This window comes from Dromaius novaehollandiae, chromosome 4, assembly GCF_036370855.1.
Source record: "Dromaius novaehollandiae isolate bDroNov1 chromosome 4, bDroNov1.hap1, whole genome shotgun sequence".
NCBI lineage: Eukaryota > Metazoa > Chordata > Aves > Casuariiformes > Dromaiidae > Dromaius > Dromaius novaehollandiae.
In genome coordinates, this window is record NC_088101.1 from 39,488,209 (window position 1) to 39,514,673 (window position 26,465).

Consider the following 26,465-nt stretch of genomic DNA (forward strand, 5'->3'; position numbering starts at 1 on the left):
GTTTGCCTGCCTGCTGTACCCCCAAAGCTTTTGATGAGATCGTATTGCTCTGCTAGAGACTTCAAGAGAGGGTAATGACACACAGCTGTACTTTGAAGGCTATATCTTGTGCATTCTCTGTAAGAGGGTGAAGGGCAGAAAGAGAGATCACAATATTAGAGTTACTGATAAGTAGTCAGAATTACAACCACGGTAAGTGAAGCTTTAAGCTGTTTATATCTAAAATCAATGCAATATAACAGATCTTCTACAAGCCCTTCCTTTTAGTACAGAACTTAAAAATCATCGTGCCAGAGCTACCTGAAATACCCTAGAAATAAATACATCCAAAAGAGATTCAACCTGTCTGCTGCTGCTTGCCTTTCTCCTGTCCCACTCCATCGCCTGATCGCAAACGCAGCCCCCAACCGCTCCTTCCCCGAGGGACCAGGCAGGAGCTTTCTGTCCTTGAGGCCTCCTGAGGCACTGGGCGACACAGCAGCCCTCCGCAGGAGCTGCCTCCTCTTTGCACAACACAGCCCATAGCAAAACACCCTGGAGCGTCTGAAGCACTGCACAAATCAGAGACTGGCCAAGGAACAAGCTGTATCACTTTTATGGAAAAAGGCAGAAGTCATTTTTAGGACCGGTAAAGTGTTCAAGCAGGATGCTGTAGGCTGTGGGAGGGGAAAATCTGCAACAAACAAAAGCTAAGCAGCCAACCGTGGCGGCGTTACCCAGCAGCACCTCATACATCAGGCTGACTTAGATCTGGGCACGACAGCTTGACAGTCACAGATCCAGCTCGGAGTCCCTGCTCTTCCTGTGCCAAACATCTCCTGGCAGAGAGAAACGCTTGCCCACTAGAAACCTTGAAGGCACCAGATTTTCCCTGTGACATCTGCATCATGGGTGCTTTTCAATTTGGTAACAAACACATCCACCAGCTAGTAGAGCAACAGTGTTATCAAGGATTGGGCTTGTTTACAGGTAGGTAGGAAAGCAGAAAGAGATGTGGCCAAGTCCTGTCAAGGATGTGCTTTTAAATATGTGCTTCTCTACTTGGCAGGGAGTACAAATCTAAAGCAAGCAGTTTAAAAGATGATTTCAACTCATTTACACAAACTGCCTGCACCAGAACAGTGGGATCAAATTATGAAGTCTCCAGAGCCAAAACAAGAATCTCAAGCCTCATTTCCATTACTGAAATCTCAATAGTTTCTACTATTGATTCTTGCCTGAGCGTGATTAGATTTTAATGATGTTCTGCTGTCTCTGCCTACACAGGCATAGCAGCAAACCATTGGTCAAGATGAATTAATCAGGACTTAACGTCTCGCTGCCACAGGCATCGTATCAAACATTTTGCAACTGGTGAACGCGCCAGCTGACTGCTGTGCCTGAGAACGGCTCCAACTGGAAACTCTATCTACAGTGGTTTGCTGCCAAAGGTGGGAGGGAAGCAGCAGGCACTACCACTTGAGCCAGGCCTGTGGGCATCTCTCCCTTCCAGTGATGGAAAGCCTTGATGTCTGGCGGTTGTCCCTCAGCCTCTGAGGAAAGCAAGGGGCAGGCCGGGTCCAGTGCTCCAGATGGTACAGCCATAATTGTCAAAGCAGATGGTTCTGTTTAGGTTTGTTAGGTTTGTGTACTGTACTTATCTCCCTGGTATCCGCTTGTACGTAGGGGTGCCAAATGGGTCTCTCACAGCATTCCTACGCGGATGACCTACACAACTGCATAAGCAAACTGGGGTCTGGTTTCTTCCATACCCTGCACTAGCTCCCTGATGAGCACGTGAGAAGGGCTTCCACGCTGGGTTGGTCGAGCATGGCTGTCCGCAGCAGGGCTAAGTTTCTGCTACCCTAGCCCAGAAACCACCCGTCTCCTGCAATACCATACCTCAAAAGCAGGGCCCTTACGCCATGGATGTACTCACTGCCAATGCTGCAAATGAGGACTGAGGTGTCATCTGAGGCATACTACCCTGTCAACCCAGGCTCAGCCCTGCTCTCGCACCTTGGGTCAGTAGCACCAGTATGTCCCGCTGCAGAGTTCCAAACGGTGCCTCTTGGAGGGGGGCACAGCACATGCCTGTGCAGGCTCCCCGGATCTGGGACACACTCACGCCACAGCCTTGCACACAGGCAGAGCTGGGAGCTGCTCCACTTTGCACAGCCGTGTCAGTCTGAAACCACTTCGGAAGTAGGATGCTGTATTTGATGGCAAGTTGGGCGGGAGCTCTGTAATTACCTAAATGGTAATTATGTAAGCACACAGTGCCCTTTCCTTGGCATATGCACACTACTATACAATGTTCTGTGCTTATAATCAGCCATCACAGCTTGTATCTATCTGGTTTTAAGGCCTTATTCAGCAGAGACTGAACACAAACCTCTTAAAAAATTTAAACTGTTAACAGCTTCCTGCAGTGACTATGTATGCGCACGTATGTCTGCAAGCTCACCCCATCAAACCCTTCCATCATTTCTTGTTGGATCTGTCTCTACCAGTGCAGTTCATTCTCCTCCACCCCAAGTGCTGCAATTCATCTGCTGTTGTGTATATATAGCCCCTTCTGCCCTCAGGCCATCCAGTATCTGTGTCTACTGCTGAGAATTGCTACAAACATTTGTTATTCTTCTGACATCTAGGCAACCAAAATACTTTTCTAAATGTGGCAAGGTTCCTGCAGTTTGATAGCATCACTCAGTGATGGCAAACAGTACTGATATTACTCTGTGTCCAGTTTCAGAACATAAAGGACAACACACACATTACAAGCAGTTAGTAATTAAACAAGGGATGCATCTCAAAAATTCCTGATGTTTCATAACCTCTCAGAAGTGCTGGCATACAAATATATTACAAGACAAAAAGTTCCTTTACATTAATACCTTGTCTCTACCTCCATAAGGAAGCTGAGAGTTAAGAACGGAGTTACAAAGTTTCTCTCTCTAATGCAGACACCAAACTGATGGGTGCTCCATAACCTGCAGGCACAGAATTGCCATGCATCCCAATGCACTTGCTATTAATATTTTATGTCCTTTCTGAAGCTTTTGCTTTTCTAATCCAAAATTTCCAAATGCATATGCCTGAAGTTAGACATTTAAATCCACATTTATGGTGCCTGTAATAAGCAGCTGGCAATAAAGAAGCAAAGCAATCATGAGACCAACTTAATTAAGAACCACAAGCACCTCCAAAAAAAAAAAAAAAAAAAAATCAGGAAGTTTAACTGCAAGTGCCTCCAAGTAAGGTGAACAGCCATATTTACAATTCTTACACTTGGTTTATAATCATGCAGAAAGTGAACTGACCCCCGTACTATTCCAGAGCTGTACTTGGACTGAATCAATATGTGCTAGAGAGGTGGACCTGCCCTCTATATTTCAGAGTGTTAAAAGCTTGAAACCACACAAGGTAAGTTAAATATCTACATAAACAATTTCACTGACGACCACCTGAGAAGCAACAGTCATCTAATGTACTCAACCAGATGATATTAATCTGAAAGGACAGTGCATTCTACATAAAATGAGCCTGCAGGAATTTGAGATGAATGACAGATTATTCCCTATCACAAAAAAATCTCAGAATGGTGTCTATATACACAGAGCACTCACCACACCTATCATAAGCAGTTCACAATTTCAGACACAAAAGCGTCTGAAAGCAAGATGATATTTAAAAAGGGGGGAAAATTGGCTTTACCCACAATACTTGCTCAAGAGGTCAAAGACAGCAGTTACTCAAAGAAGCCAGAAGAAAATCAGAGAAAGGCCAGACCTCTCAATTTTTGACTTAAGAGCTATGCCAAAGCAGGCCTCTTTTTGTGAGTATGCCCAGGGGAACTACATCCTTTTCCATATACTAACGTTAGGGAATGTAACACCTAGTATGCCATAGTATCTAGTAGCTGAAACTCTCAGTCTAACTGCAAGTCATAGATTAATTCCTACTGACCTTTCACTCAGGACTCTCGAACTACCAACCTGAGATCTAGTGTCCAGCCTGTTCAGAAGCAGGATTTGTTTAACTGACTTCAGTTCTCATTACTTAAATTTAGTATTTGGTTTATGACCCCCTTTTAACATTGAGTATACAGATATATCTGTAAGATTATATGCGCATGAAGCATTATCATCTATTATACGTACATTGTATAGATGTAAAATTTATCCTTCATCAACACTCTAAATAATTTACCTTTTAAAGCAACCAATGTACTGGTACATACTGTTTAAAAATTGCTATGTAAATAGAGTAAGCAGCCACACATTCAAAGTACAGTAAAATCAAAAAGGTACTTACTTGTTTGGCTGCTGATGAAGAAATTTCTCTTCTTTCTAGAAGGTTCAGAAGGTCAGCCAGGAGAAAGGAACTGACTGGGCTACAGAAGAAGGGGTAAAAGTTACCTCAGAACATAAAGGATAAGTAATATATCCAGGTTACTGTTGTTTGCCTAAAGCTCACGCTGTTTAGCATGACAAGCTAGTATCCTTCCTCACGATACACTATATTCAACTTCTAAAGTCTGTTTTTGACTGCCTACTTATATCTTACCATTGTCATATTTCAAAGAAGGAAAGCCACTGATTACTACTCTTAAGTAAATGACCCTCTTCTCCGGAAGGCATTTGGTTAACTTCATTCATCACAACACTGTCAAGGCCTGAACAGTCTTCCCTAGAGTAACAAACTTCACAGATAATAATTAAAGCAGAAGTGAGCAAAGGAGTGACAAGATAGTATTTTCATGATACACAAGAAAAAGGAACATTTTTGTATCACCATTGTGGTAATCACAAAGCCTTACCTGTCCTTCACTGGAAGGGCATGTTGTTTTAAGTAACTGAGCAGGTCATTTAGAATCCAGCCGATCACTTTCTTCGGCTTCATCTGTGTCTGTTTTACCACATTTTCAAAGTATTCTGCTAATCCGTCTTCATTCTGTTTAAGAAAAGTCAAATGCATCAAAGATACTGAAGTAAAAGCATGATTACTTTCATTACACATGATATTCAGAGTATAAATACGGAGTCCTAAAGTAAACTTGATTTGAGGAATCCATTGCAAAGTCACAAGACTTTGGCGTAATTTTATTAAGATAACTTCAAGGAAACTGTTATATCTAGAATACATTCATACGGCCTCATGTCAGCCTGTCTCTGTGTTTTAAGGCAACTTCCAGGAAAGGAATAATCTTTTTTTCCCCCTACTCCTCCCTAAAATTAGCATTTGGGGAAAAGCTGTCTCAACTTCTCTTGTATTTTAAAAAATACATATAATACTAGAAAGTATAACACTCCTATCTAACAAGCTGTCATGCTATCTTTTATCAAGAAAAATTTTTCCTGAAACTATCTACAGATATTTCATTTTTGATCTTGCAGTCACATTTTTTTTTAGATTGATGGAATAAGATTAGCTTGAGTTCATTCTAGAATGTGATGGAAAGTTCATACTGGAAGAAGTGATGTTTTATTTTTCTATTTTTTTCACAGAAACTGTGAGGTTTTCCACAGGACACTGAAACTGCTCTCAGTTAAAACTGTAAAATAGAACAAAGTGTGCTGAGATTAATGGGTTGATGTGCTGTAAAACTGGTGAGAGAAAACCAGACCCTTCACCTTTACCTTGAGAACATGAGCAAAGAATCCAAGTTCTTAGCCTAGGTTAGCCACCGAGGTCCTCTGTGAACCCAGGTAACTCCAGTAACTCCTCTACTTATGTACATAATACACACACACGTACTTCCCTTCCTTTCCAGTGTTCTTTCAAATTTAATTAGCAGTTACTTAATAACCAAATAATGTACAATCTAGATATAGCAGAAGAACAAAATTGACTTTAAAACAGTGAAGGAGTGATGTGGTTATCAAGTACACTGAACTTGATTAACAATTGTGTGTGTGTTAAGTGGAATTATTCAAATGATGAATCACTAAATATTGTACTTTTTCTAATTTACCTCAGGTTTCATTATTATAAACAAACACAAACTATTAAAACAGTGGGTTCACTTCCATAAAAATGCCTGTCCAGTTCACTTAGGAAAAGAAGTGAACAACTGCTTCTGCTGTTTTATTTATTTATTTATTTTTTACAAGTGCTGCAGAGGGTTTTTACAAACACTACACAGAAGAGGTCTAGCTACAACGTAATGCACACAAAGCCAATGTCTGCAATTGCCACATGTCTGCATGCAGACTACATGGCTCAGATGCAGCATGTCCAACACTTTCACCATGTATATGCTAGAGAGCTCATCTCTAGCAGCGAGCACATTCGGATTGCTGGGTATCAGCAGTCTGGCTGGAGTTGCAGCTCTGACCCTGCTGCCAGCCCTTTGAAAAATCAAGGACAAACATACTCTGTCCTCATATTTTAATCAGATGACTTCCAGGGCGCAGGAGGACATAAGGCTAGGAACTCTCAATTAGAGGGTAGACTTACATATGCTAGCAGACACTGAACCCCATACTTGCTACTTCTGCACATGAAAATGGACATATTTCCCCCAAATCCTTTGGTTTTTTTTTTTAAGTGACTGTCATTTTCTGTAGCCAAAGAGTAGGAAAACCCAGCAATGCCAGACTGAAATGAACAAGGCAGAATGTCAAAACATCAGAATGAGTGACAGAAAAGAAACATTTTCCTTATTTTCTTGTCATATAAAAAACTGCAGGAATAACTTGATTATCTTCAATTTCTAGATACTCTGTACTGCCTTAAGTTGACTTGAACCTGCTGTGCATTTTGATCAACTTTTCTCAGGCCAAACTCACTTGAAGTACCAAATTAATTTCAACGACTCTCACTCAAAAGAGGAAGGACCTTGTTAAACTTAGGGAAAAATAACCAGGGGGCAGATCTGACAGACTGAGCTCTACCATCCATCATAAAAAACCCCATCAAAATCTTAGGTTATAGGCTTCCCTACTAATCTAAGCATCATCAACTTCCCGTGTTCTGCCCACACTTGGTATTTCTGCTTCTGTATTTCTACATCATAGATTCTCTATTTCTACATTCATAGCTTATGAAGAGTTAACACACACATACACACACACAAAAACCTGTCCCTTGTGACAGATCTGAGCTGAAAACCACTGCAAGCCATAACATTCTGGTTTACAGGAATGTTAACTGACTGCCTCACTTAATTCTGAATAACATATTTTAATCTTCATAACAGGGAAAACAGAATTCTGGAATTACAGCACTGTGTTTGTGATGGAGGGCCACTTGGTGCTCTCATTATACGCCAAATACATTGCAACTTGCTCATTAGAATCTCATTGGCATGAAATCTGGCATACAATATGTCAACCAGATGCAAATTTCTTTCTTAAACATGGTTTAAAATGATCATTTAATAGTACTGAGATGTCAAAAAAGTAGTGGCTGAGTGATTTCAGTTGCTTTTTTAACCATTTCAAAACAATACACTACTTTAGAAAATACCATGGATGTAATCTTTAGAGACATCTGGTCTGTCTGCATTACTGTGCTTTTAAAGACCAATGATGCTTCCCAAAAAACTGAAGATGAAAGCTACATCATTGTTCACAAACAAAATCTCATTTTCTGCTTTCTTCTTCCCATTTTCACCATCACAGCTCCCACAACAACTGACTCTGAGGTAACAACTGCAGCAAAAATGTGCCAGATTGTCAGGGAAAAAAACAGAATATCTAGCCTATCAGAGCAGACAAGCAGAGTAGTCAATGAAAGACAGTTCAGACTTCTTCACGTAGCTTCTTATGAAATGATTTAAGTTGCACAAATAAGCATAAATTCACCTGCATACCAATGTACGAGAGAATGGCATGCCATAAACAAAATGGTCAAAGACTGCTTTTACAGCATCCCTCTTCAGAGTGTTCAAAGGACTCACAAATGCAATTGTTCCACCAAAAAAATAAGACAGAGCTCAAGTGTAACTGCCACTGTTATCTAAGTAAGCACACACACAGTAAATATACAGGAAGAAGACCTGAAATTCAGCTGAGAAAGCAAGTGATGAGCCCAGTCTTTTCTAATGCTGTGTTTTGACAGCTGATCTTTTTTTGGCTGAGCCACTTTGGACTTCAACATGCTGAAAACAAAATGTCACATTAATGTCTATGCCAACAGATTTTGGGTTTTGTCTCAATAGGAGGTAAGACAAAATACTACACCACAATACCTAGCAAAGTTCTCTGAGATCCTTCTTGACTGAAGAACAGTATTTGACAGCCTACCAATTTACACAGCAAAGTAGAAATTGCACACATAAATCAAGTCCCCCAAAACCATGGAGTCCACCTGGTTCAAAGAATGTAGAGTAGAGTAGAATTTTGCAAGAAGAAAATCATAATCTCCATTTATTATTGCAATTTACATAAAACTATCAAAAATCTCGCTGTTTACACTTAAGAAATCTGAGATATAAAGATATTCACAGTTCAAGCTCTCCTTCCATTTCAGCTCATCTTGTAATTAGGCAAAGCAGAAGTCTCATGGCTGTCATTCTCAATACCGCAGTACATACAGACAGTTATTGTATACATTTGGCATAAGAAGTAAACTAGGAAACTAACTTGCATTTTGAAGTATGGCATTGTTTCAATGTAACTTTGGTGCATAATCTTTTGAAGTATGGCATTGTTTCAATGTAACTTTGGTGCATAATCTTTCCTTTAACAAGTTGGCACAGAATAGAGACTTTGCATTTTAGAGAGATTCCTCTACCACTGCCATTTATTTAATGAGCACTCCTGGGCACCCTAACCTGAAAGAGTGCTCATTAGATTTGCGCATCTGGCCCTATCAGCAATCTTCTGTAACTTCCGAGGTAAGCTTAACACAGCAATGGACATACCATTTTCTGATGAATTAAGGTTAACTAGTCTCCCAGTGAACAGGCAAGCAACTTTTATGGGGAGTATACATGCTGACATCCTAATGCACAATAACGGAAGACCCACAATGAAGAACTAGTTCATTTCATGCATTCAGATAAATGCAGTATCTTATTACAAGCTGTATCCCAATTTCTGCTTGGAGCCTGCTCATTATCATACACGTTACAAAAAAGGAGAAATTAAAGAGAGAAGCAGCAAAGGCAGTAGAGGATTTCAGAGAAGAGCTGGAAAGAAAGGGGAGTTGCTGAGGCAAATACATGGGGCTAATTGCTAGAGAGGACAGAAACTGCATAGTGGAAGCCATCAATACAAGACAGAGACAGGGCAAGTAGGTTGATGTCAAGCGAAAGGAGGCGGGGAGAAGAAGAAGAAAAGGTCAAAGAAAGGGGTGCTGGATCTATCTGCTTTTCTGAGCTTTTTTATATGTAAGAAATGTTTTGATGTGAGGAAAATGCATGCATGGAGAGGGCTGCTAAATCACTTTTTGCAATTTTCATAGTGAAATAGGTAAAGTACTGCTGTCTACTTGACACCTCTCAATGCTATCACTACAGTCTCATGACTGTGATGAGGCTTATGACAGACCTGCCCACCAAACAGTAAAAGATCTGCAACTCCCTAAAACGGCACACCAGCACAAAAGCAGTTTTCCTAACAGCTTTCTTCAGAAAAAGAATCACTTTTTTTCTGTAGAACCAGAACTTCTGCAGAAGTGTATTAAAATACAGACATACAAAGGAGGGATATTAGGTAGCTAAGTCAGATGCACTACTCTCCCTGCATTTACAGTCAAAGGAAAGAAACTCCTCCAGGGGACAATTTAAAGTACTTAAGGTTCTGCTCTGAATCTTACACTGAAGAAGTCTTTCTTCTTCTGTCTCCACTGATAACAGTAACCAAGGGAGGACGCTGTCCAAGGTAAGCTGCCTAGGTAAAGTGTTTTAACAACGGGTGGCTACGCTAACGCCCACACAAACTTATCCCTGCAGAGATGCTGCAGTTTGTATTTAAGAGGCTGAAAGTTTGGAATAATTTTGGAAGTTATGAGATTTTGCTACCATTTCCTCATTTACATCACATTTGTTGCATGCTTTTCTTTCCCATGCCCTGTTCTGAACCTACCCCCTGCAAACTGCATTTTGAGGTCAAAGTTGATGTTTTACAGCCATTTTATGTTTTTATATTTGACTAAGTCTGGGTGTTTCAGAATAATGTAGAAACCAGATTGATTTGGGCACATGAAGCTTAAAGATTTAAACTACAGGTTTTCCTTCTGCAGTCAGAAGATGTCTGTTAATTTGTTACATACTGAAAACATGCCCAGCCTTGTACCTGACCCAAAGACAAGAGCCTGTGCTTGCAGACAAGGATTTGTCAGCAGGAAGTTGTACATTTGCTGCAGTCAGTTACTGCTTTGTCCATGTGCAGACAGGCAAGATCAATATTAAGTAACAATTACTTGCCTGCACTTTGCTTAGGAAATGCTTCTTCTAGGCACACAGTGTAGTTTCTTTTTTTCCCCACCATTCTATGTATATGGCTCCAAATCCATGAGTGCTGACAGTTGGTTAACATGACATTTGTGAATGTTTTCAAAAACAATGAAACTTTGAAGTTTCTTGGTTTACTTTAGCACTTGATCAATAGACCTACCAATAAGGTGAAGCTGTGTTCAGGAAGAATCCCATACAGTTCAACAAGCTTTGCTCTCTTCACACTGGGGAGGTCAGGAAGTCTCTCTCGAATCCAATCAATATTTACCACTTGCTGATGGTTCATATTAACTGGCAAAGATTTAGCATCATACAGAATCAATGGAGGAAGGTTTGGCTCTGGCATGAACCTAGTGAAAATGAAGAAAAACTCCTTTATAATTATTTTTAGTCAGAAGCTCAACAACAAGGAATAAAATCTGCTGCAAAGTCCCTTTTTTCTTTATCTGCCACGGATTGTTAAAGAGCCAATGACAGAAAAAGTGCAATTAAAACAATTCTGCACCCGAATTAATAATAATAAAAAAGATGTGGAAACAACGTATTCCTTTTGGCATCGAGCATGAACTGTGGATCTGGACAGCAAGGGGAGTAGACTGGCAGGAAGAGACCAAGATCAGCAGCCAACTGCCAGTAGTGATCCGTGCAGGTTGCAACCTTTCCATCCTAACCTCACAAATCTTGATAAAACCTCATGCTGTGCTAAAAGCAAAGCTACTGTGCTCAGCAGGGTGCCATCACAGAACAAAAGGCTCCCTTAAAGAGAAGGCCAATTCAAACCATCCAAATAGCTTTGCAATTGAAGCAGAAATCTCACTCTTATATGATCAAATGATGGTTTCATAAATATCAGGATAAAGGACATTTGGGCACACTCTGCGCTTACTGTAGTAACTTCTATTTCAAATCTTCCTAAATAGGAATTCTAAGTCAAATGTATAATGTGCAGAAGTAAGTTACAAAAAAAAAAAAAAAAAAAAAAACCCAAAAACAAAAACAGAAAAACAGTTTAATACTGATTATCATAATCTTTCAGGTCTTCATTTGGAATATCTTAGACTCACCAGTCTTGCCTAAGTTCTCCTGTTTTTTTTTTTTCTTTTTTACATTTGCTCAAATTAATCTTGCTAAATAACTGTCAGGCCTGCCACTATCACATTAAGGAATTCTTAAAATGGCCACTGCCTTTTCTGTTGCATTTCTACAAATGCTAATTTGAAAAGCAAATTTAAAGTCTGTGAGTTCTTTCCAAAATCCTTGCTCTGCTCTGATCAGAGGTAGAATATATATTGATTTACCACAAACACAGATATTGATTTACCAGAAACAGACCAGGGCAGAAGGCAGGCAGGCACAGAGCAGGAGAAGGGGAGCCTGCAGAAGAGAAGCCCAGAGCCCTCAGCAGTCAGTGAGCTGCTGATTCTTCCCCACCCAGACACCACCATGGCTACCTCCTGTTCCAGGGCACTCAGCAGCTGTCGGCTCCCTAAATTCCTGCTTTGCAGTGCTGACCCAACTTGTTCCCAGCAACACTGCCTCCTGACAGTCACCGTGCCTGGTCCCCTTGCTCTCTGGATAGCTCCTTCTTGGGTGGCTATTTACCATTTGATTGAGCCTGGCTGACTTTGCTGAAAGCAGATTAAACAGTACTCATGCAAACCACGTAAGCCATCAAATGGTGATGGCTGTCATCTCACGCTAGTGAAAGGCAGGAAGTTCTTAGCAGGACAATATCTTAAGTAGGTCTTAAGGTAGACGCCTGCCTACGAGTACTGACACCCTTCAACAGTAGCTAGGATTTTCAAACAGTGCCTACGATCACAGAATTTTAGCATAAAGAGGCATGATCTACTAACTGAATATTCCCATGTTCCTGTTACATCAGGACACTCCTAAGAATACATGTGTACTGATCACAAATCTTCAGCTTATCCACTCTGAGCTAATGCACTCCAGCTGTAGTGTTTGGGAAATATCTATGGGCTTTAGCAGAATCAGACACAGTCCCAGATCTGAACTGCTTGGACTAGCACTGATTTTGATAGGTCTTCTTCCCCTCCAGTGGAAAGTACAGTCCTAATACATACTATATTGATGGACTTCATATGCTCATTATACTACCTACATGCAAGAGGTGACATAAAATCTCAGTTCTTGAAATATTAACTTTATGTAAAAAATTACCTATAATCCTGTTTTCCTTCTTTATCTCTCATTGGTATAGTGCACCTAAAATAAAACAACACATGTAAGACGCAGTATGTGGTACGCTACAGAATGAGTTTTCTGGCAAAAACACAAAACAAAAACATCACCTCATAAAGATAAGGAGAGCCTCCTGCAGCCACTTCAAAGAAAGCGTGTAAGAGGGCAGTCATTTTCACCCAAACATTGCTTCATGTAGCATTTACCACTAGTTCCAGTATTACTTAGATGTTCACTTGGTAAGGTGGGTAAAACACATCTGCTACTCCTAAGGCTACAAAGTGAGTGCATCTGGGGCACTATCCTACAGCCTTTCCCACTAATTCTCACTGGATGCTTTAATGAAGGAGAAAAAAAAAATCACAGAATCTAGATGAATTTAATTTTCTTTACAGAAGTTTGCTATATCTAAGAGACTATCACATGTACATGTGCTGCTGTGGCCTAATTCTAGGTCTGCTCCCAAATCTGCCAATCTCTTGATGCTATGGGTCTATAGGAAAGTCACTTCACTTCTCTGCGTCCATTTCCCCTCCCACTATTTGCCTGTCTTGTCCATTTAGACTGCAGAGCAGGAACTCTGCACACAATGTGTTGTGTGAAAGCCTCAACTTTAAGAATATATTACCATCTGTGATAGGACTATGTTTGTGAACATTAGCTTTAGAAGACCGAACTTGAGTGATACCATGTTATCTCTCCTGATCATGTCACTTGATATTCCTGGCATTCTAAAGCTGCTATTACCAGCATTCTTCTAAAATAAGAGCTCACCCAAGCTTGGAATCAAAGGCTCTTGTTTCATTCAGAATTGTTCCTCCATTTTCAAGTTCTTCAATTTGCCTCTGTATTTCATAATCTGACAGCAACAAAAGAAAAAGAATAAGCTAGTTATACTGCACTATTAGCTTTTATACACTTGACTATTTTCTTTTTCACTGCTATGTAATAATGGAAAAGTTTGCTGTTTTAACCTTAATGAAATCAACAGCAGTAGTTACAGGCAGAATTAGCAGTCACTGTCTCTCTCTCCAGCATTGTTTATTTCTTTTGCATGTTCTCCTCATCTTCTTTCATTCTCTTTAAACAGAAAACATTTCTCCCAGACACTACAGCCAAGCCACACGTTCCTAGTGACCTTCCTATCACCCAGCTGACTATGTGGAACAAGAATTCTCATCTCCTTCATGCCAGTTTTGTTTTGGAGATGTAATAATCATCCTTTCTTGCTCATACCCAAGTTGCAGTTGCATGCTCTCTGAACTTAATGCACACCGTCTATTGTACTCGGCCGAAAGCAATCAATTTCATCTGAGGACACAGAGCTACTGATAATATAGATCAGAGCTAAACATGCTAAATGCTGAATCATCTGCTCTCTTTTTCTGGCAGACATAGGGCCACCTCTGCAAGAAAACTGCAGTTTAACATGGCGGCTACCCCCGGAGTATCCCACACCAAGATATATTTGATCAGGGAGCAGCAAGGGCAGGGCTGTTCCACAAAGGGGGACAAGCCAGGAGCCAAGGATGACTACAGCTCAAGCAGTGCCCTCACTAACCAGGGGCAGTCCCACAGGGCCTGAACAGCATGGGCCGAGCTGTGTGCTAGTAACAGGGTCCATCAACAGTCTCAGTCAGGATGAAAGGGTGCATCAGGTCGAAGGTCCATCCATGGAGTCCAGTCAGAAGCAGCAGGAGATGTGGCCAGTGATAGGACCGGATACAAAACTACAGTGAAGGTCCAAGGTGCATCAGGAGACAGGACTAGAGACAGGCACACCTATGATGTAGTTCAGGCAAAGTTCAGGCCCAAGCATAAATAGGACTCCTGGATCCATGGGCAGAGTGCGTGGGTGGGAGTCCCAGGTAAAGCCAGTCAGGGCAATTAAGACCTGTTAGTGCACTCAGGGCATTAATATATTTCACTTACTGAGACCACATAAAACATCTACAGTGCTCCAGTAATAAAGTCACCATCATTTACCTACTGCTTTTGCCAGGAATCGTACGCTATTGATATTCTTCACTTCAGTCCTCACTCCGTAAGGCTCTCCGGGGTGATGCACAGAAACATTGGCATCCACTCTCAGCTGACCCTCTGTAAAAGGAAACCTCATCAACAGAATAGTCTGCCCTGTACACTAGAATGAAAACCTTGGCATGCATTAATAAACTGCACATTATGTGCAGAGCATTAATAGCAGACTTCCGTATGTTCAGAAATGAGTAACAACCATCTCATAATAGCTTTCTGTTTGTGATTCCATTTCAAATGTCTGATCCAATCATTCAAAATTTTCTGGGATTATGACCTTTTTTTAATAGTACTGCTCATCATTCCTCTCAGAGAAAACTGTATAGCACAGTAAAGGGCAGATCCTCTAAACCATATAGTGAGAAAAGTTTCTGATTCACAGCCCTTAAAGAAAGGGCAGAATTAGACAAGTCATTTAAAGCGGTGGACTGAAAGCTTCCATTCCTCTATAAACAGCACAAAAACACCTTTTGGAATTACACTTTGATGGATACATACTACCTTAGCATGGAACACAAAAACTTACAGTTATGTTGAACAGATTTACTAAGGTGTCCTTGGGAATTTACAGCTCAAGGACAAAATGTCAGAAACTGTTTTTTTGTAATTTTTTTCACTCTGCTTCAAGTAACTGCAATCTTTTCCCCAAACAAATTTCCCTGACTGCCGAAAACTGAAATCAAATACAAAGTTACACATAAAAAAATTCTACACTTTTAGTCCAAAAATGGGCCAATGTTCTCAGGGATATTTTCTGACTCAACCACAAGTAACCTAGAATTTTATCCTTACAAGTTCTGTCCCTCTAAAGACATCCCTTCTAAGGAGAGAAGTTTACAACTGTTAGTCAACTGAGGGAAAAAAGAAACGTGAGAGGTTACACTATAAAAGACATATCATTTTTCCCATATTGCACAGAGAACATCTCTAGACTTCCTCTTTGTTGTTTAATTTCAAATACAGATAAAAAGAAACAAAACACGTGATGTTTCTATACAGCAGCACTACTAAAGAAAATGCAAAACAGTTCAGTGTTAAACCTGCAAAGAAGTCTACAGTTTTAGAACCCATTCAGGTCAATGGATGTAAATTGACTAGAGAGGACTTGGTACACTCTGTAAAAGTAGGTTGGATGTCAGCACATTAATTTTCTCTGTCTTCACAGAGTCTTGCCAGACACGTAAATGAAGGACAAAGGTGCTGGAATGACCCAACATCTCTTTCAAGAAGTGTTTTGCATGGGCTCATTCTTTGGGGTGAAACGAGTACTTGTTCCAACAGAGGAATATTCTTGTCTTGTCCTTGCTTCATTTTGAGACACGGCCTGCTTCTACTTGGATGCAGGTGTCAGTGTGACAAGACAATGAAGTTAATCAACCATAAGTGAAAGGAGAGCCAGGCCTCATGTGTTCTTAAAAAGGCTTTTTCCCTGTAAGCCCAGCTCTTTTTCCCACTTGATCATTTTGAAATGAAATCATATTTTTATTTGTCTGTTGTTAATGAAAAAAGAGCTGATAAAACTGGGTGTTTGTATTCACTGAACAGGCAAATAGAATGAAGGTAAAATGAGAGCAAGTAAAGCTCTTATTTGAAAACAAGTAATTACGGTGAGAGAAATCCACAATAGAAAGTTCTTAAAAACACCACTTGGAAAAAAAATCCAAATACTTTTCAAGACAGCTATACTGGAGGGAAAATATTTCCAACGCTAGAGTTCTCCTTTAAAGTCAGAAATCTCACTGCAACAAAAGATACCATAGTGCAATTCCAACGGAACTCTTAAGGCCAAATTCAGCAGTGATAAATGATGATATATGGGTATGTCTACCAAGGCCTGTGAAGAAGTGTGCAAAATGGGTGCTCAATTTTAACCACCATCCTCCATCTGATGTGTGTAAAACTGGTGTGAGAAAAGATTCAGACAGAAGAAGCAGGCAGGGCAAAGCACTGTGTCAACATATATAATGTCTGGCAATTATTACTTCCCCCTCTGCATTAAATTAGATTCAAACCCCTAGCCAACATTTCCTGGGTCACATTAGTCTTGGGTGATACATGGGCTGCTCTAACTCAGCTTTCTAGGAGACGTATCTACTTATACCATGGCCTGAATTTGTTACTAGATCAGTAAGGCCAACCACCTTAGGCAAAAAGTTAGCTTAAACTGTGAACGCTAACAGGCAGCACATATTCAGGCGTACACATGTCTGTGGATGAATGACCGAAATTGTACTTTTGAATTCTCAAGCAAAAGCCTGCTACTTGCTAGCTGCAACCATGGCCTGATTGTAAATTTTGATAACACTAGGACTAAGCAAAAGTGGCACATCCTGAATCCTCCAATTGACAAAGAAAGAGAGAACCACCAGTCAGGAAGCTGATCACACATTGTGTTTCTGCAGACTATTTAGACCGGGAAAGCTGGGGCCTTGGGGTTCCAGAAAGAAGAGCTGGTATCAAAAGAGGGGTTTCCCAAAAAGAAGTGGTCTCAGAAAGAAGTTGAAGATCTTGACTGGAGGAGAGATCCTGGAAGTGGAGAAGGATCCTGAAGATCAGAAAGATGCACAGAGATGAGTGCTGGGGCAAGCCCAGGGACCCTGGCCGGTAACGCCCGAGACTGGTATCTGCAAGCAGCTGTGGAGCACGAACTGACATGACTTTCTGCCTAACCTCCCCAGCCCAGCGGTGATCTCCCTACCGGGACAGGAGGCTAAGACCTAGTGAACATAATGCTGGGGGTCAGGGAGGGAGTGTGTGAAATAATCAATTAGAGTAAAATCTCTGATCTCATTGGTTCTTAAATAAATTCCAGTACCCAGACCCACCATGCGTTGTCATTTACTCTGTCTCACCCCTGACACCAACACCGGGTTACTGCTTACACCCATCTTGTGACCAACTGAGACCTGTCACATAGCTTACATCACGATCCATGCTCTCACTGACTTTGGCCCATAACTTCCATATTCTGTAACTAATCATCACTACAGAGCTTCTGTGCTGCAGCTCTGTGGCAAGCAAGATGAGGACAGACAGGGAGAAACACCACAAGAACTGGACATTCCTTCCTGCCTATTAATGTATCCTGAAAATTAATGCGAGATGATATAAAATCTAACACTGCAAAGCTCTGCAGAGGAAGATAGGCCCATAAGGACACCTGAAGCATGGCAGACATTAGGACAGGCTCTGAGGATTTTAAAAACAGCAGCAAGAAAAGGCTGTGTTAAGCAACTGTAGAGCAAAATAACCAGAAGCTGCAAAACTCCTGGAAATGCAGAGAATTACAGATGACGAGGAAACGTACCCTTCCCCCCATCCGTACCTGCCATGACTGCCTGGCTGCTCCCAAGTGTTTGAAGAATAAGCTGAAGCTCTCTGACTGCTGCAGCTGCTTCTTCCCCACAGCACATATCAGGCTCCATGACAACCTCCATGAGGCCAACTCCTATCAGCAAAAGAGACAAGAGATTTCCAACAATAGCTTTTGATCTTGGCATATTAGAGTGCAACTGGCTAAACACATGAAAGCACTTGGGCTTTTTCTGAAAAAAATAAAAAAAAACATGTATTATTTAGTAACTGTCACAATGAGCCTAGCTGCAGATTGCTACAAAACCTTTTCCTCCTTTTATTTTTTAAAGGAACAGGCAAACTGCGGACATTCTCCCAGCCCTTGATGACATGCAGAACAGAAGGAAACACTCCTCTGCCTTTCTTTCAGAGAACTCCTATTTAAAGCCAGTCTGATTTCAGATTCAAATTGATTTTTCTTAAACTAATTTTGGAACAGACAGAACTATAAACAGATGTACTCTAGCATTTAGTTTCAGGATCCAGTTTTCAGAGAATACGAGCAATGGACAGCAATGAAGCACTGTGTCTCAGATAGGCTACGCCAACCAGGTTACTGCCTGTGTTGGGTACTAACTTGGCTCACGTAGTTTACAGTTTCAAAGTTTAAAGAGAGATTTTTCTACACTTTTTCAAAGCTAGCAATTAAAAGAAGTGCCTGATTCATGCCGTGATGATTCCAACAGCTACTCCTTCTATATACAAACTTGCTTCATTAGGAGTCTGTGATATTTTGTTTTTTTAAAACAATGCTTACAGTGGAAAGAGCTTAAATAGCTCTCTGGGCTGAGTGGCTCTGTGTGACTGACAGTTTTGGGGAACTGGAGCCAACAGATTTCTAACTTACTATTGCCAAATGCCATTGGCCAACAACCATGAGAAAGGTCCACTAGCCATTAAAAAAACGCAAGCATTCCCCTGCTGCAAATGTAGTGGTCATTTTGGTGTGTTTTGATTTTCAGGGAAACAGACATCAGGTTGTTTTAATTTTTTACATGTTCCCTGTCACCCATCTACCTTTAAAGAATCATCTTACACAGAAAGAGGAAAAAATAGGAAAATAATCCAAGCCTACCAGCCCTATTCAAGTCAACAAGAGTCTGGCTCCTTGCGTCATCATGGAGACTCTTTCCACTGTCTTGCTCCAACTGGATTTGCTTAATTCTCACGGTTTTGGTCACCATCTGGCTCATTTTGTTGTCTATGCAGAGACTGTATGACAGACTCCCATTCACCGCAATAGGAACTCTTTGCTGGGTGATTTGATAGCCAGCCTGTCAACAAAATTAGCTGTATAGTCAAATAAAACATTCACTTTACAGAAAGCAGCAGCACAGCCAAATGCAGATATTAGAGATTAAGAACAGAATGGAAAATGCAACATTTTCCACAGTAACCTAAGTGAGGGGATAGAACACACGCACAAGCAAATTCACAAGCTTTACTGCTTCACTGGAAGAGAAGCAAACTTGAAGATGGGACTAGAATTCAAAGTAACTCTGACAACTTCTAGGTCTGGGAAAAAAAGGAGAGCACTCCTCAATAAGAGTAAGTATAAAGATACTATACTGACGCAGAAATGATCAATTACCAACTGCACAAACACTTGCCATGGATGATACAAGTCTTGCTGATACTGTCTTGGGGCAGGAAATGGACTAGAAGAAGTTCTTCCAGGCCTGTGATTCTGTGATCATGTTGTCTCTTGTCTGAAGACACTAATTCTACCTCCATCCCCAAGCTTGGACTATCACTCATCTTCCTGTCAGGTTGAATCTCCCTCTCTGCCCATTTAGCACCTGTTTATTAGGCAGAGGGGAAAGGCAGAAAGGTGGAAAGAAAAAAAAAAAATCAGGAAAATGAGAAAGCTCAGCTGAGAAGCTCAGTTTCATTAATGCAGCAATTTACAAGCTAGACACTGCAACCCCACGTAAGCCGCACAGCTGATAAATGCCATAGCAGACTTGGGGCTCCACTGAAAGAGGAAACTGCCAATCAGACAAAAGGCTGGCAGTGACAAAGTACCAGAATCACTGCACTGACCTAAGAATACAGGAGTGAATAATTTACTCTGCTGAGGTAGAGTCCCCTTCTCTTCCTCCTTGCTAGCAAGCTCAGTGGTGAGAATTAAAAAAAAGCCTGCCTGATTTTAATGAATTGGGAGGAGTATTTGTTTGTTTTGCAAGGAGGAAGGATGTTACTCAAAAGTTTGGAGATGGTGACAGTGCGCTGGGGTGGAGTGCAAGGGTCTGGCACAGTGAACAGCACAGTTTATATGAAGTGCATGACCTTCTAGCCATAATCACTATAATAAAAATAAAATAACTGACTCTGTGCAATCTATGCTAAGCACACAGCTTTTCCCACCTCCTACAGTTTCTCATTAAAATGATTTTTTTAAAGCCTCAAAGAGTGAGTGACAATAAACAACAAGAATCCCATTTACCATCCAATGCCCCATTTTCAGGACTAGCAATAGTCTCATTGTCAAAAGACCTTAAGAGTAGGATTTATTTTATCTGTTCTATACAGCTCATTAGCCTAAACTCTGCATCTTATTACAGGGTTCCTGACTAGTCCGTTTCACTATGAAATGCAGGTTGGGCAGTTTATTGTCAGTGCTCTAAACAACAGAAGCCAGCCACTAGAAAACCAGAATTACATGTTTCAAGATACTAAAATGTGTCAGTATCTCCTTGACCCAAATTTCCATGCTTATCTGACCAGAGGATTCTGTAGTTCATGTCAGCAGGCAATGGCAGCACACGGTGAGTACATACCCTCTTCCACCTCATTCTCCTCCTCTAAACAAATGGATGAGATTTCTTTTATATGGCAACATTCTTTGATACAGTTTCTATGCAGTAGTTTATTAGCGGGAGAAATCATAAGAAGAAAATCTGACATTGTTTTCAGTTTAACAGCAGAACGACCAGAGGCCGCATGCAAACAGATCTGTGATGTTTCTGGTGTTTCTTTATGATGTATAAAGGAATTCTGAAAGTTGTGTTTATTTCTTGCTATTTCACATTTTTTCTCCTTCAGGTCTGGAAATGGTCCTTGAGATAGCACTGCAATTAAAAGAAAGTACTAATAATTTAAAGTGGTGTGTTTCACATCCCTAATAGCTCACTACTGAAGTACTTACAGAACCCCCAACAGTAAGACCTCTTGATGGCTCACAAATATTAATCAAGTTATCCCTGCAAACAAAATTAGCAATTATGTCAACTTCACAGAAGAGAGATTAAGAGTCATGGGTGCCTGACGAAGAAGAAAACAGTACCCAGATCTCCTCTGAGATCCAGATCTTGAGTGGACAACTATAATACCATTCTCCCTCCCAGGTGGGAAGCAAATGTATTTGAATGTACGTGTTTTAGGTGACTTGAAAATATTTCCAATGCCTGAACAAACAGTGGGAGAGAAGGTAGTCTGGTTAATAACACAGCACCTCTATACATTGATTTGAGACCTGAGAAATCTCCCACCCTGCTTCTCTGAATATCTGGGACATCTCACCTAAAGAGAGGATAAACTAGCATGCCTGATCTTTCTCAGATAAAATAGAAGCAGATTTATTTTCTTTTAAAGCAGTCACCAGATCTTCACCTCCAAAATCAGAGGAACTAAAACTAGTGTTCCCCTCTTTGACAGGGTAGTGTTAAATTGAACAACAATCAGAACAAACACGCTGACAGAAAAAAAATACATGTTCATTATTAGAAAGGTTTAACATCATTAGAACAGAAAAAAGGCTCAAACTCCACTGCGTCCTGTTGTAATTACAGAAGTCAAGTTCTTAACTGATTTCACCATTCTTACATCTACACCAAGTACAGTAAAATACATTCAACTTTCAGTGACGCTTTCTTCCAAATATGAAAGCTACCAACAAACCATACAAAGATGCAATTTTAAATATACTGGAACTCCTGACTGAGCAAGTTTTAAAGGGAAATTAAATATTTTTAGGTCCTTAATCACAGCAAAAAGACACTATTACATTTATACCTTTGAAACCTGTCTTTATTATACATTCCTTTTTAAATGAAGGACTACGATCCAACTGCTTTTACCCTAACAGACAATTAGTACTAAATGCCAGGAATGGAAAACTTAAGGGGCAAAGCAGCTCCATCTCCCAATTCAATTATATTAAGCCACTGGAATCGTGCTGCTAAGCAAGGAGTCAGCAATCAGAGCAATCATATTCAATCAGTGAGCACCAGGGTACAGCTGTCTATTCATCAGAGCACAGCGCAGCATCCTGTTGGAGGGAGCAGACTGAAAACAGAATAAGCATCTCTTCACTCATACCCTATTGCCACCCATACTCCAGACTTGACCTTTCCTACAGCTGTAAAGGGACCAGCTATACTGCATACTTACAGGCAGATCTGCATAGAAATAGTGTTTTCTGTCAAACAAGGACTTCTTGTTTATGCTGCAGTTGAGTGCCAGGCCTGTCATCACTGCTGCTTCTACACATCTCCTGTTGAGAACCTAAGAAAACATGACACATGATTTTGTTCAGATACTCAGTATGTAACAAATGCGTCTCCCACACATATGGAGCGTATATTCAACTTGGTCGCCTTCAGACGGCGTTATATCTCTTTCCTTGTGGGGGTAGTTCTTATTCATCATTAAAGCAGTGGTAGCTACAAATCTGCGAAGTTTTAAGATGAAAAAACATTTCGTCATGCCACAGAAGGAAGTGTGCACTGTTCTGGCTTGTTACTGTTGTGAATACCCCAGTATTCTTGCACCCTCAAAGATATACAAAAGACCAACCACAGCAAATGATAATTGACTTGTACCCAGCTGTCACGTCACTGGGAACACAGTGGTTCCGAGTTAGGGACTGGGGTACCATTTCAGTAGAGTGCCTCAGAACACCTATACCTACACTGAATTCATGAGAATTTACACATACACTTCTGTGCTTTGCTGAACAAGGATTAAATTAAGCACATTTACAAGCTGTGCTAAAACAGAACTAATGAGACATCAATTAATCCCATGGCTGCAAGTGCACATGCACTTCCAGGACCCAGGGAACTCATGGGCTTAAGCTTCTTGCAGAATGCCACATGATCTGAAGACCCAGCAAGGCCTTTGTGAAGAAATTTAGGAGTTGAATTGGGGCTGCAGTTCTCCCTGTGGACCCAGCACTCTCAGTGCTACACCGTTCTACCTTCCCAGCAGGCTCAGGATTCTGAGGAGAAAAATAATTCCATTCCAAAAAGTACTAACAAGCAAGGTCCCAAAGTTAATACTTTTTTCAAATGTACTCTCATTAATTTAACAGTTGGTTCAACTAACATTAAACTGATAAAATTGGAAAAAAAAAAGACAGAATTTGCCTTAATATAACTCTGATATGCTCACATTTACTGTGTTTTGAAACAAGAGCACGCCTTTATCCATCTTATTTTGCTCTGTATAGCTGCCAAGAAGTCAATTTCCACCAGGACCATTAAAGGGGCACATCAGGTACAGGAATTTAGAAGACTTCATCTACATTCAGCAGAAAAAAAAGTGTAGATCTTAAGTACTACTTTTTTCAGTATTTCTGCATATTTACTTTTCATATACACCAGCCTGACTTCTGAGAACAGATTGAGCAGCTGTACTTTTCCCATCACCTACTTCTTCACTGCAAAAGGACTCTCTGCTTTAGTCCTCCAGTATTTGAGAATCAAAATTTCACTGAAAAATAACAGAAATTCTTCATATAACAGAAGCTTAAGAATTGCTTCAGATCTTTAGTGTAAGTATAAATGACTAAGTAGAACACATCTAACTATATACGGCTAACTAGAGCACTGCCCTGTTGGGGCAGATTATATTTATTAAAAATTTTAAAAGATACATAAAGCAAATTTTGAAAGAGGAAAGACGAAGAACGACTTCCCCTAGAAATGCTGACCTGCAGCAAAATGAACCCAACTGATCGTGACTGTAAACTAAAGTAAAATAGGCAACTTCAAAATATTAGCTTATTTTTGTGTCATAGCTGCAGTTCATTACCTAGCACATGCTTCTATTTTCAGCAATTAAAGGCTGAAAATAGCATTTATCCTCCAGACAGTACAGATACTTTTTTTTACTTTTTAAGGAAGCCTATCATAATGTTAGTCTAATTGTTGAATGTGTAAAATATCATAACATTTCTAACTACATAAACAATTCTTCCTTCTAAAGCCTTACGGCACAAGCCTATTCAGCTTTACAAGTCAGGAAGGTCTATGCCAGTCAAGACCTTTTAACAGGTGATCACCAAAAACCATTAAGTCTCCAAAAGGACTGGGCAGACTCAGAACACCACTGCAACAAAGCAGTGAACAAATGCCCGATATCTTGCTATCATGTTTCCTGATGGTGAAGGCATTAAGACTGTTTCTGAATCTGAAAACAAGGTAAAACCCAAGCCTCCAGCTGCAGTCAGAGTCTCACAACAGTTCAGCAATCACAGGTAGAGTTCTGCTAGTGACTGCAAAACAATTACCACCTTTGACCACTCGCTATTCTGCTTTTATTTCAAACCAGGTAGAGTATATTTTACTCATCAACCTAAGAGATAACACTGTTTCAGGGTGAAGAAAATAATCCCCGCATATATTTTACATTAGTGAGCTTCTGCACTACTGCTGGTGAGCCATTTTGGTAGCTGTGGGGAAAAACTGGTATAAAAATGTGAAGTATTGATTATTTTCTATGCAGTATTGCTAAGCATTTAGATTAATGTGATGCAAATGTCCCCAATGGATTGGATCATAGTAGCCCAATCATTGTATATGCATCATTACTCATGCACTAGTAAAATTTCTACTGTGCTATTCTTTATTGACCGCTGTGGCGATAAAAGACATTGCAAATTTAATCTTTTCCACAGTGCCATATTGAGATGTCTACCATGCCAATCTGCTTCCCTTCCCCTGTCTGACTCTAAAAAAATCTGATGACCCTCTACTTCCTTAAAAATCAAAACTTATCTGCTTAATTTTTCTCCATTTCCAAAGTGACTAATTTACTACTACCTGTTCCAGTATTTTTTGATCAAAGCTGTGCACATAAAGCAGAGATGGTTAGGCAAACTACTACTTTTCCTTGGAACGAGTCTAGCTTTTCAAATAATCTGCAGTGATAAACATCAATTCAGTACGTGAAACTTCCCATACTAATGACCTAGAATAAGTCCCCCCAGCTTGTTTATGTAGTAAGCTGTTATTAAGTTGACAGCTTTGACTAGCACTGAAGATTTAAATTACTGGCTTGAACTGACAAGCTGCCAGTCTGGTATGTTAGCAAAGTGCTGGCCTTGAAAGAAAGCTATGTAGTTCCTGGAATAGCTACGGACAAAACACAAGAGTCTAGAAAGCCTTCTTAAGTATTTCTAGTCTTCTAAAATGGAGACATCTCTCATAGGTATTTATTTCAAGAAATTCCAAGAAAGATATCACAAGAGAAAATCTTAATTGTTTGTACTAGAAATCCATGAAAAACCTTAATAGTGACATCCCACCACCAGGATCATGTCCCATGTAGCTATGTTACCTTGCTAGAGCACCATGGTAACTGAGAGGCAAAGGAATGAAAGAACGATCCAACAAAGATCTGTCTTTTTCTGATACTCGTCTGTTCTTTACATCTTCTCCACAAGTGGACAGATTCCTCTCACAAATTTATCATCTTTGGCTGCAAGGTCAGTTTAGTGAAGATCTTCATTTTAAATACAAGACTATTCAACAGCTATACAAGACTGTACACAATACCTCCAACAGCATAAGTTCCCACCAAACTCAATTTGTAACGGGTTGGGTTTTTTTAAACAGCAGGTTTACTATTAACACATTAAAGAAAGCAGGTTCCTTTTTAGGTGATGATACATGTTTCTATATTTAGTAAACAATCATTTTTACATATTAAGAGAATAGGTATGTGCCTCCTTGTTTTGCTATTGAGTATTACACAGGATGAGTGGGGAAAAAAAGAATCATCTAAATCACTTTTCTGGAAAAAGTTTATTTTGGCTGCTCTCTTTAAAAATGTTTATTATGGCAGTGGCACCTCAGTGTCCTAAGTTATGGAACAGTGTATTCCTTGTATTAAACATTGTAAAATCAGAGATACTCCCTAGAAATTTTAAAATTCTTTGATTCCAGGTCACACATTTTAATAAAGTAATTCCATATTACTTGGCTATCCCAAGAAGACCTTCATTCTCAATTATAATCATGAAGAAATCACTATCTCTTAATTAACTACAGGACTATTTATCTAGGAAATATTTAATTTTATCTCCTTTTCATTCAGAGTAACAGCTGGAAGTAGGAACTAGTGCAATGTATTTAGCCAGTTCTCTGTAGACCAGGTAGTAATCTTTAGAAACCTCAACAGATATATCTACTCCTATTTCCAGGTACTCCTACTGCACATCCCTCTGATTTTTATTTGCTTCCACTAATGGATATAT

At 40.2% G+C, this 26,465-nt stretch overlaps 1 protein-coding gene across 9 annotated transcripts in view; it reads right to left on the reverse strand.

Moving 5' to 3' along the window:
* Positions 1 to 26,465, reverse strand: part of GATB (glutamyl-tRNA amidotransferase subunit B) — a 52,123-nt gene that overhangs the window by 13,020 nt on the left and 12,638 nt on the right. For all 9 annotated transcript variants that reach the window (XM_064510819.1, XM_026104957.2, XM_026104956.2 and 6 more), the window contains 9 exons: positions 22,376 to 22,489; positions 19,059 to 19,257; positions 17,955 to 18,077; positions 14,579 to 14,692; positions 13,367 to 13,451; positions 12,572 to 12,616; positions 10,548 to 10,737; positions 4,802 to 4,935; positions 4,297 to 4,375 (listed from right to left, as the gene is read on the reverse strand). In XM_064510819.1, the coding sequence (XP_064366889.1) occupies positions 4,297 to 4,375; positions 4,802 to 4,935; positions 10,548 to 10,737; positions 12,572 to 12,616; positions 13,367 to 13,451; positions 14,579 to 14,692; positions 17,955 to 18,077; positions 19,059 to 19,257; positions 22,376 to 22,489 (1,083 nt within the window). The remainder of the gene's footprint in view (positions 1 to 4,296; positions 4,376 to 4,801; positions 4,936 to 10,547; positions 10,738 to 12,571; positions 12,617 to 13,366; positions 13,452 to 14,578; positions 14,693 to 17,954; positions 18,078 to 19,058; positions 19,258 to 22,375; positions 22,490 to 26,465) is intronic.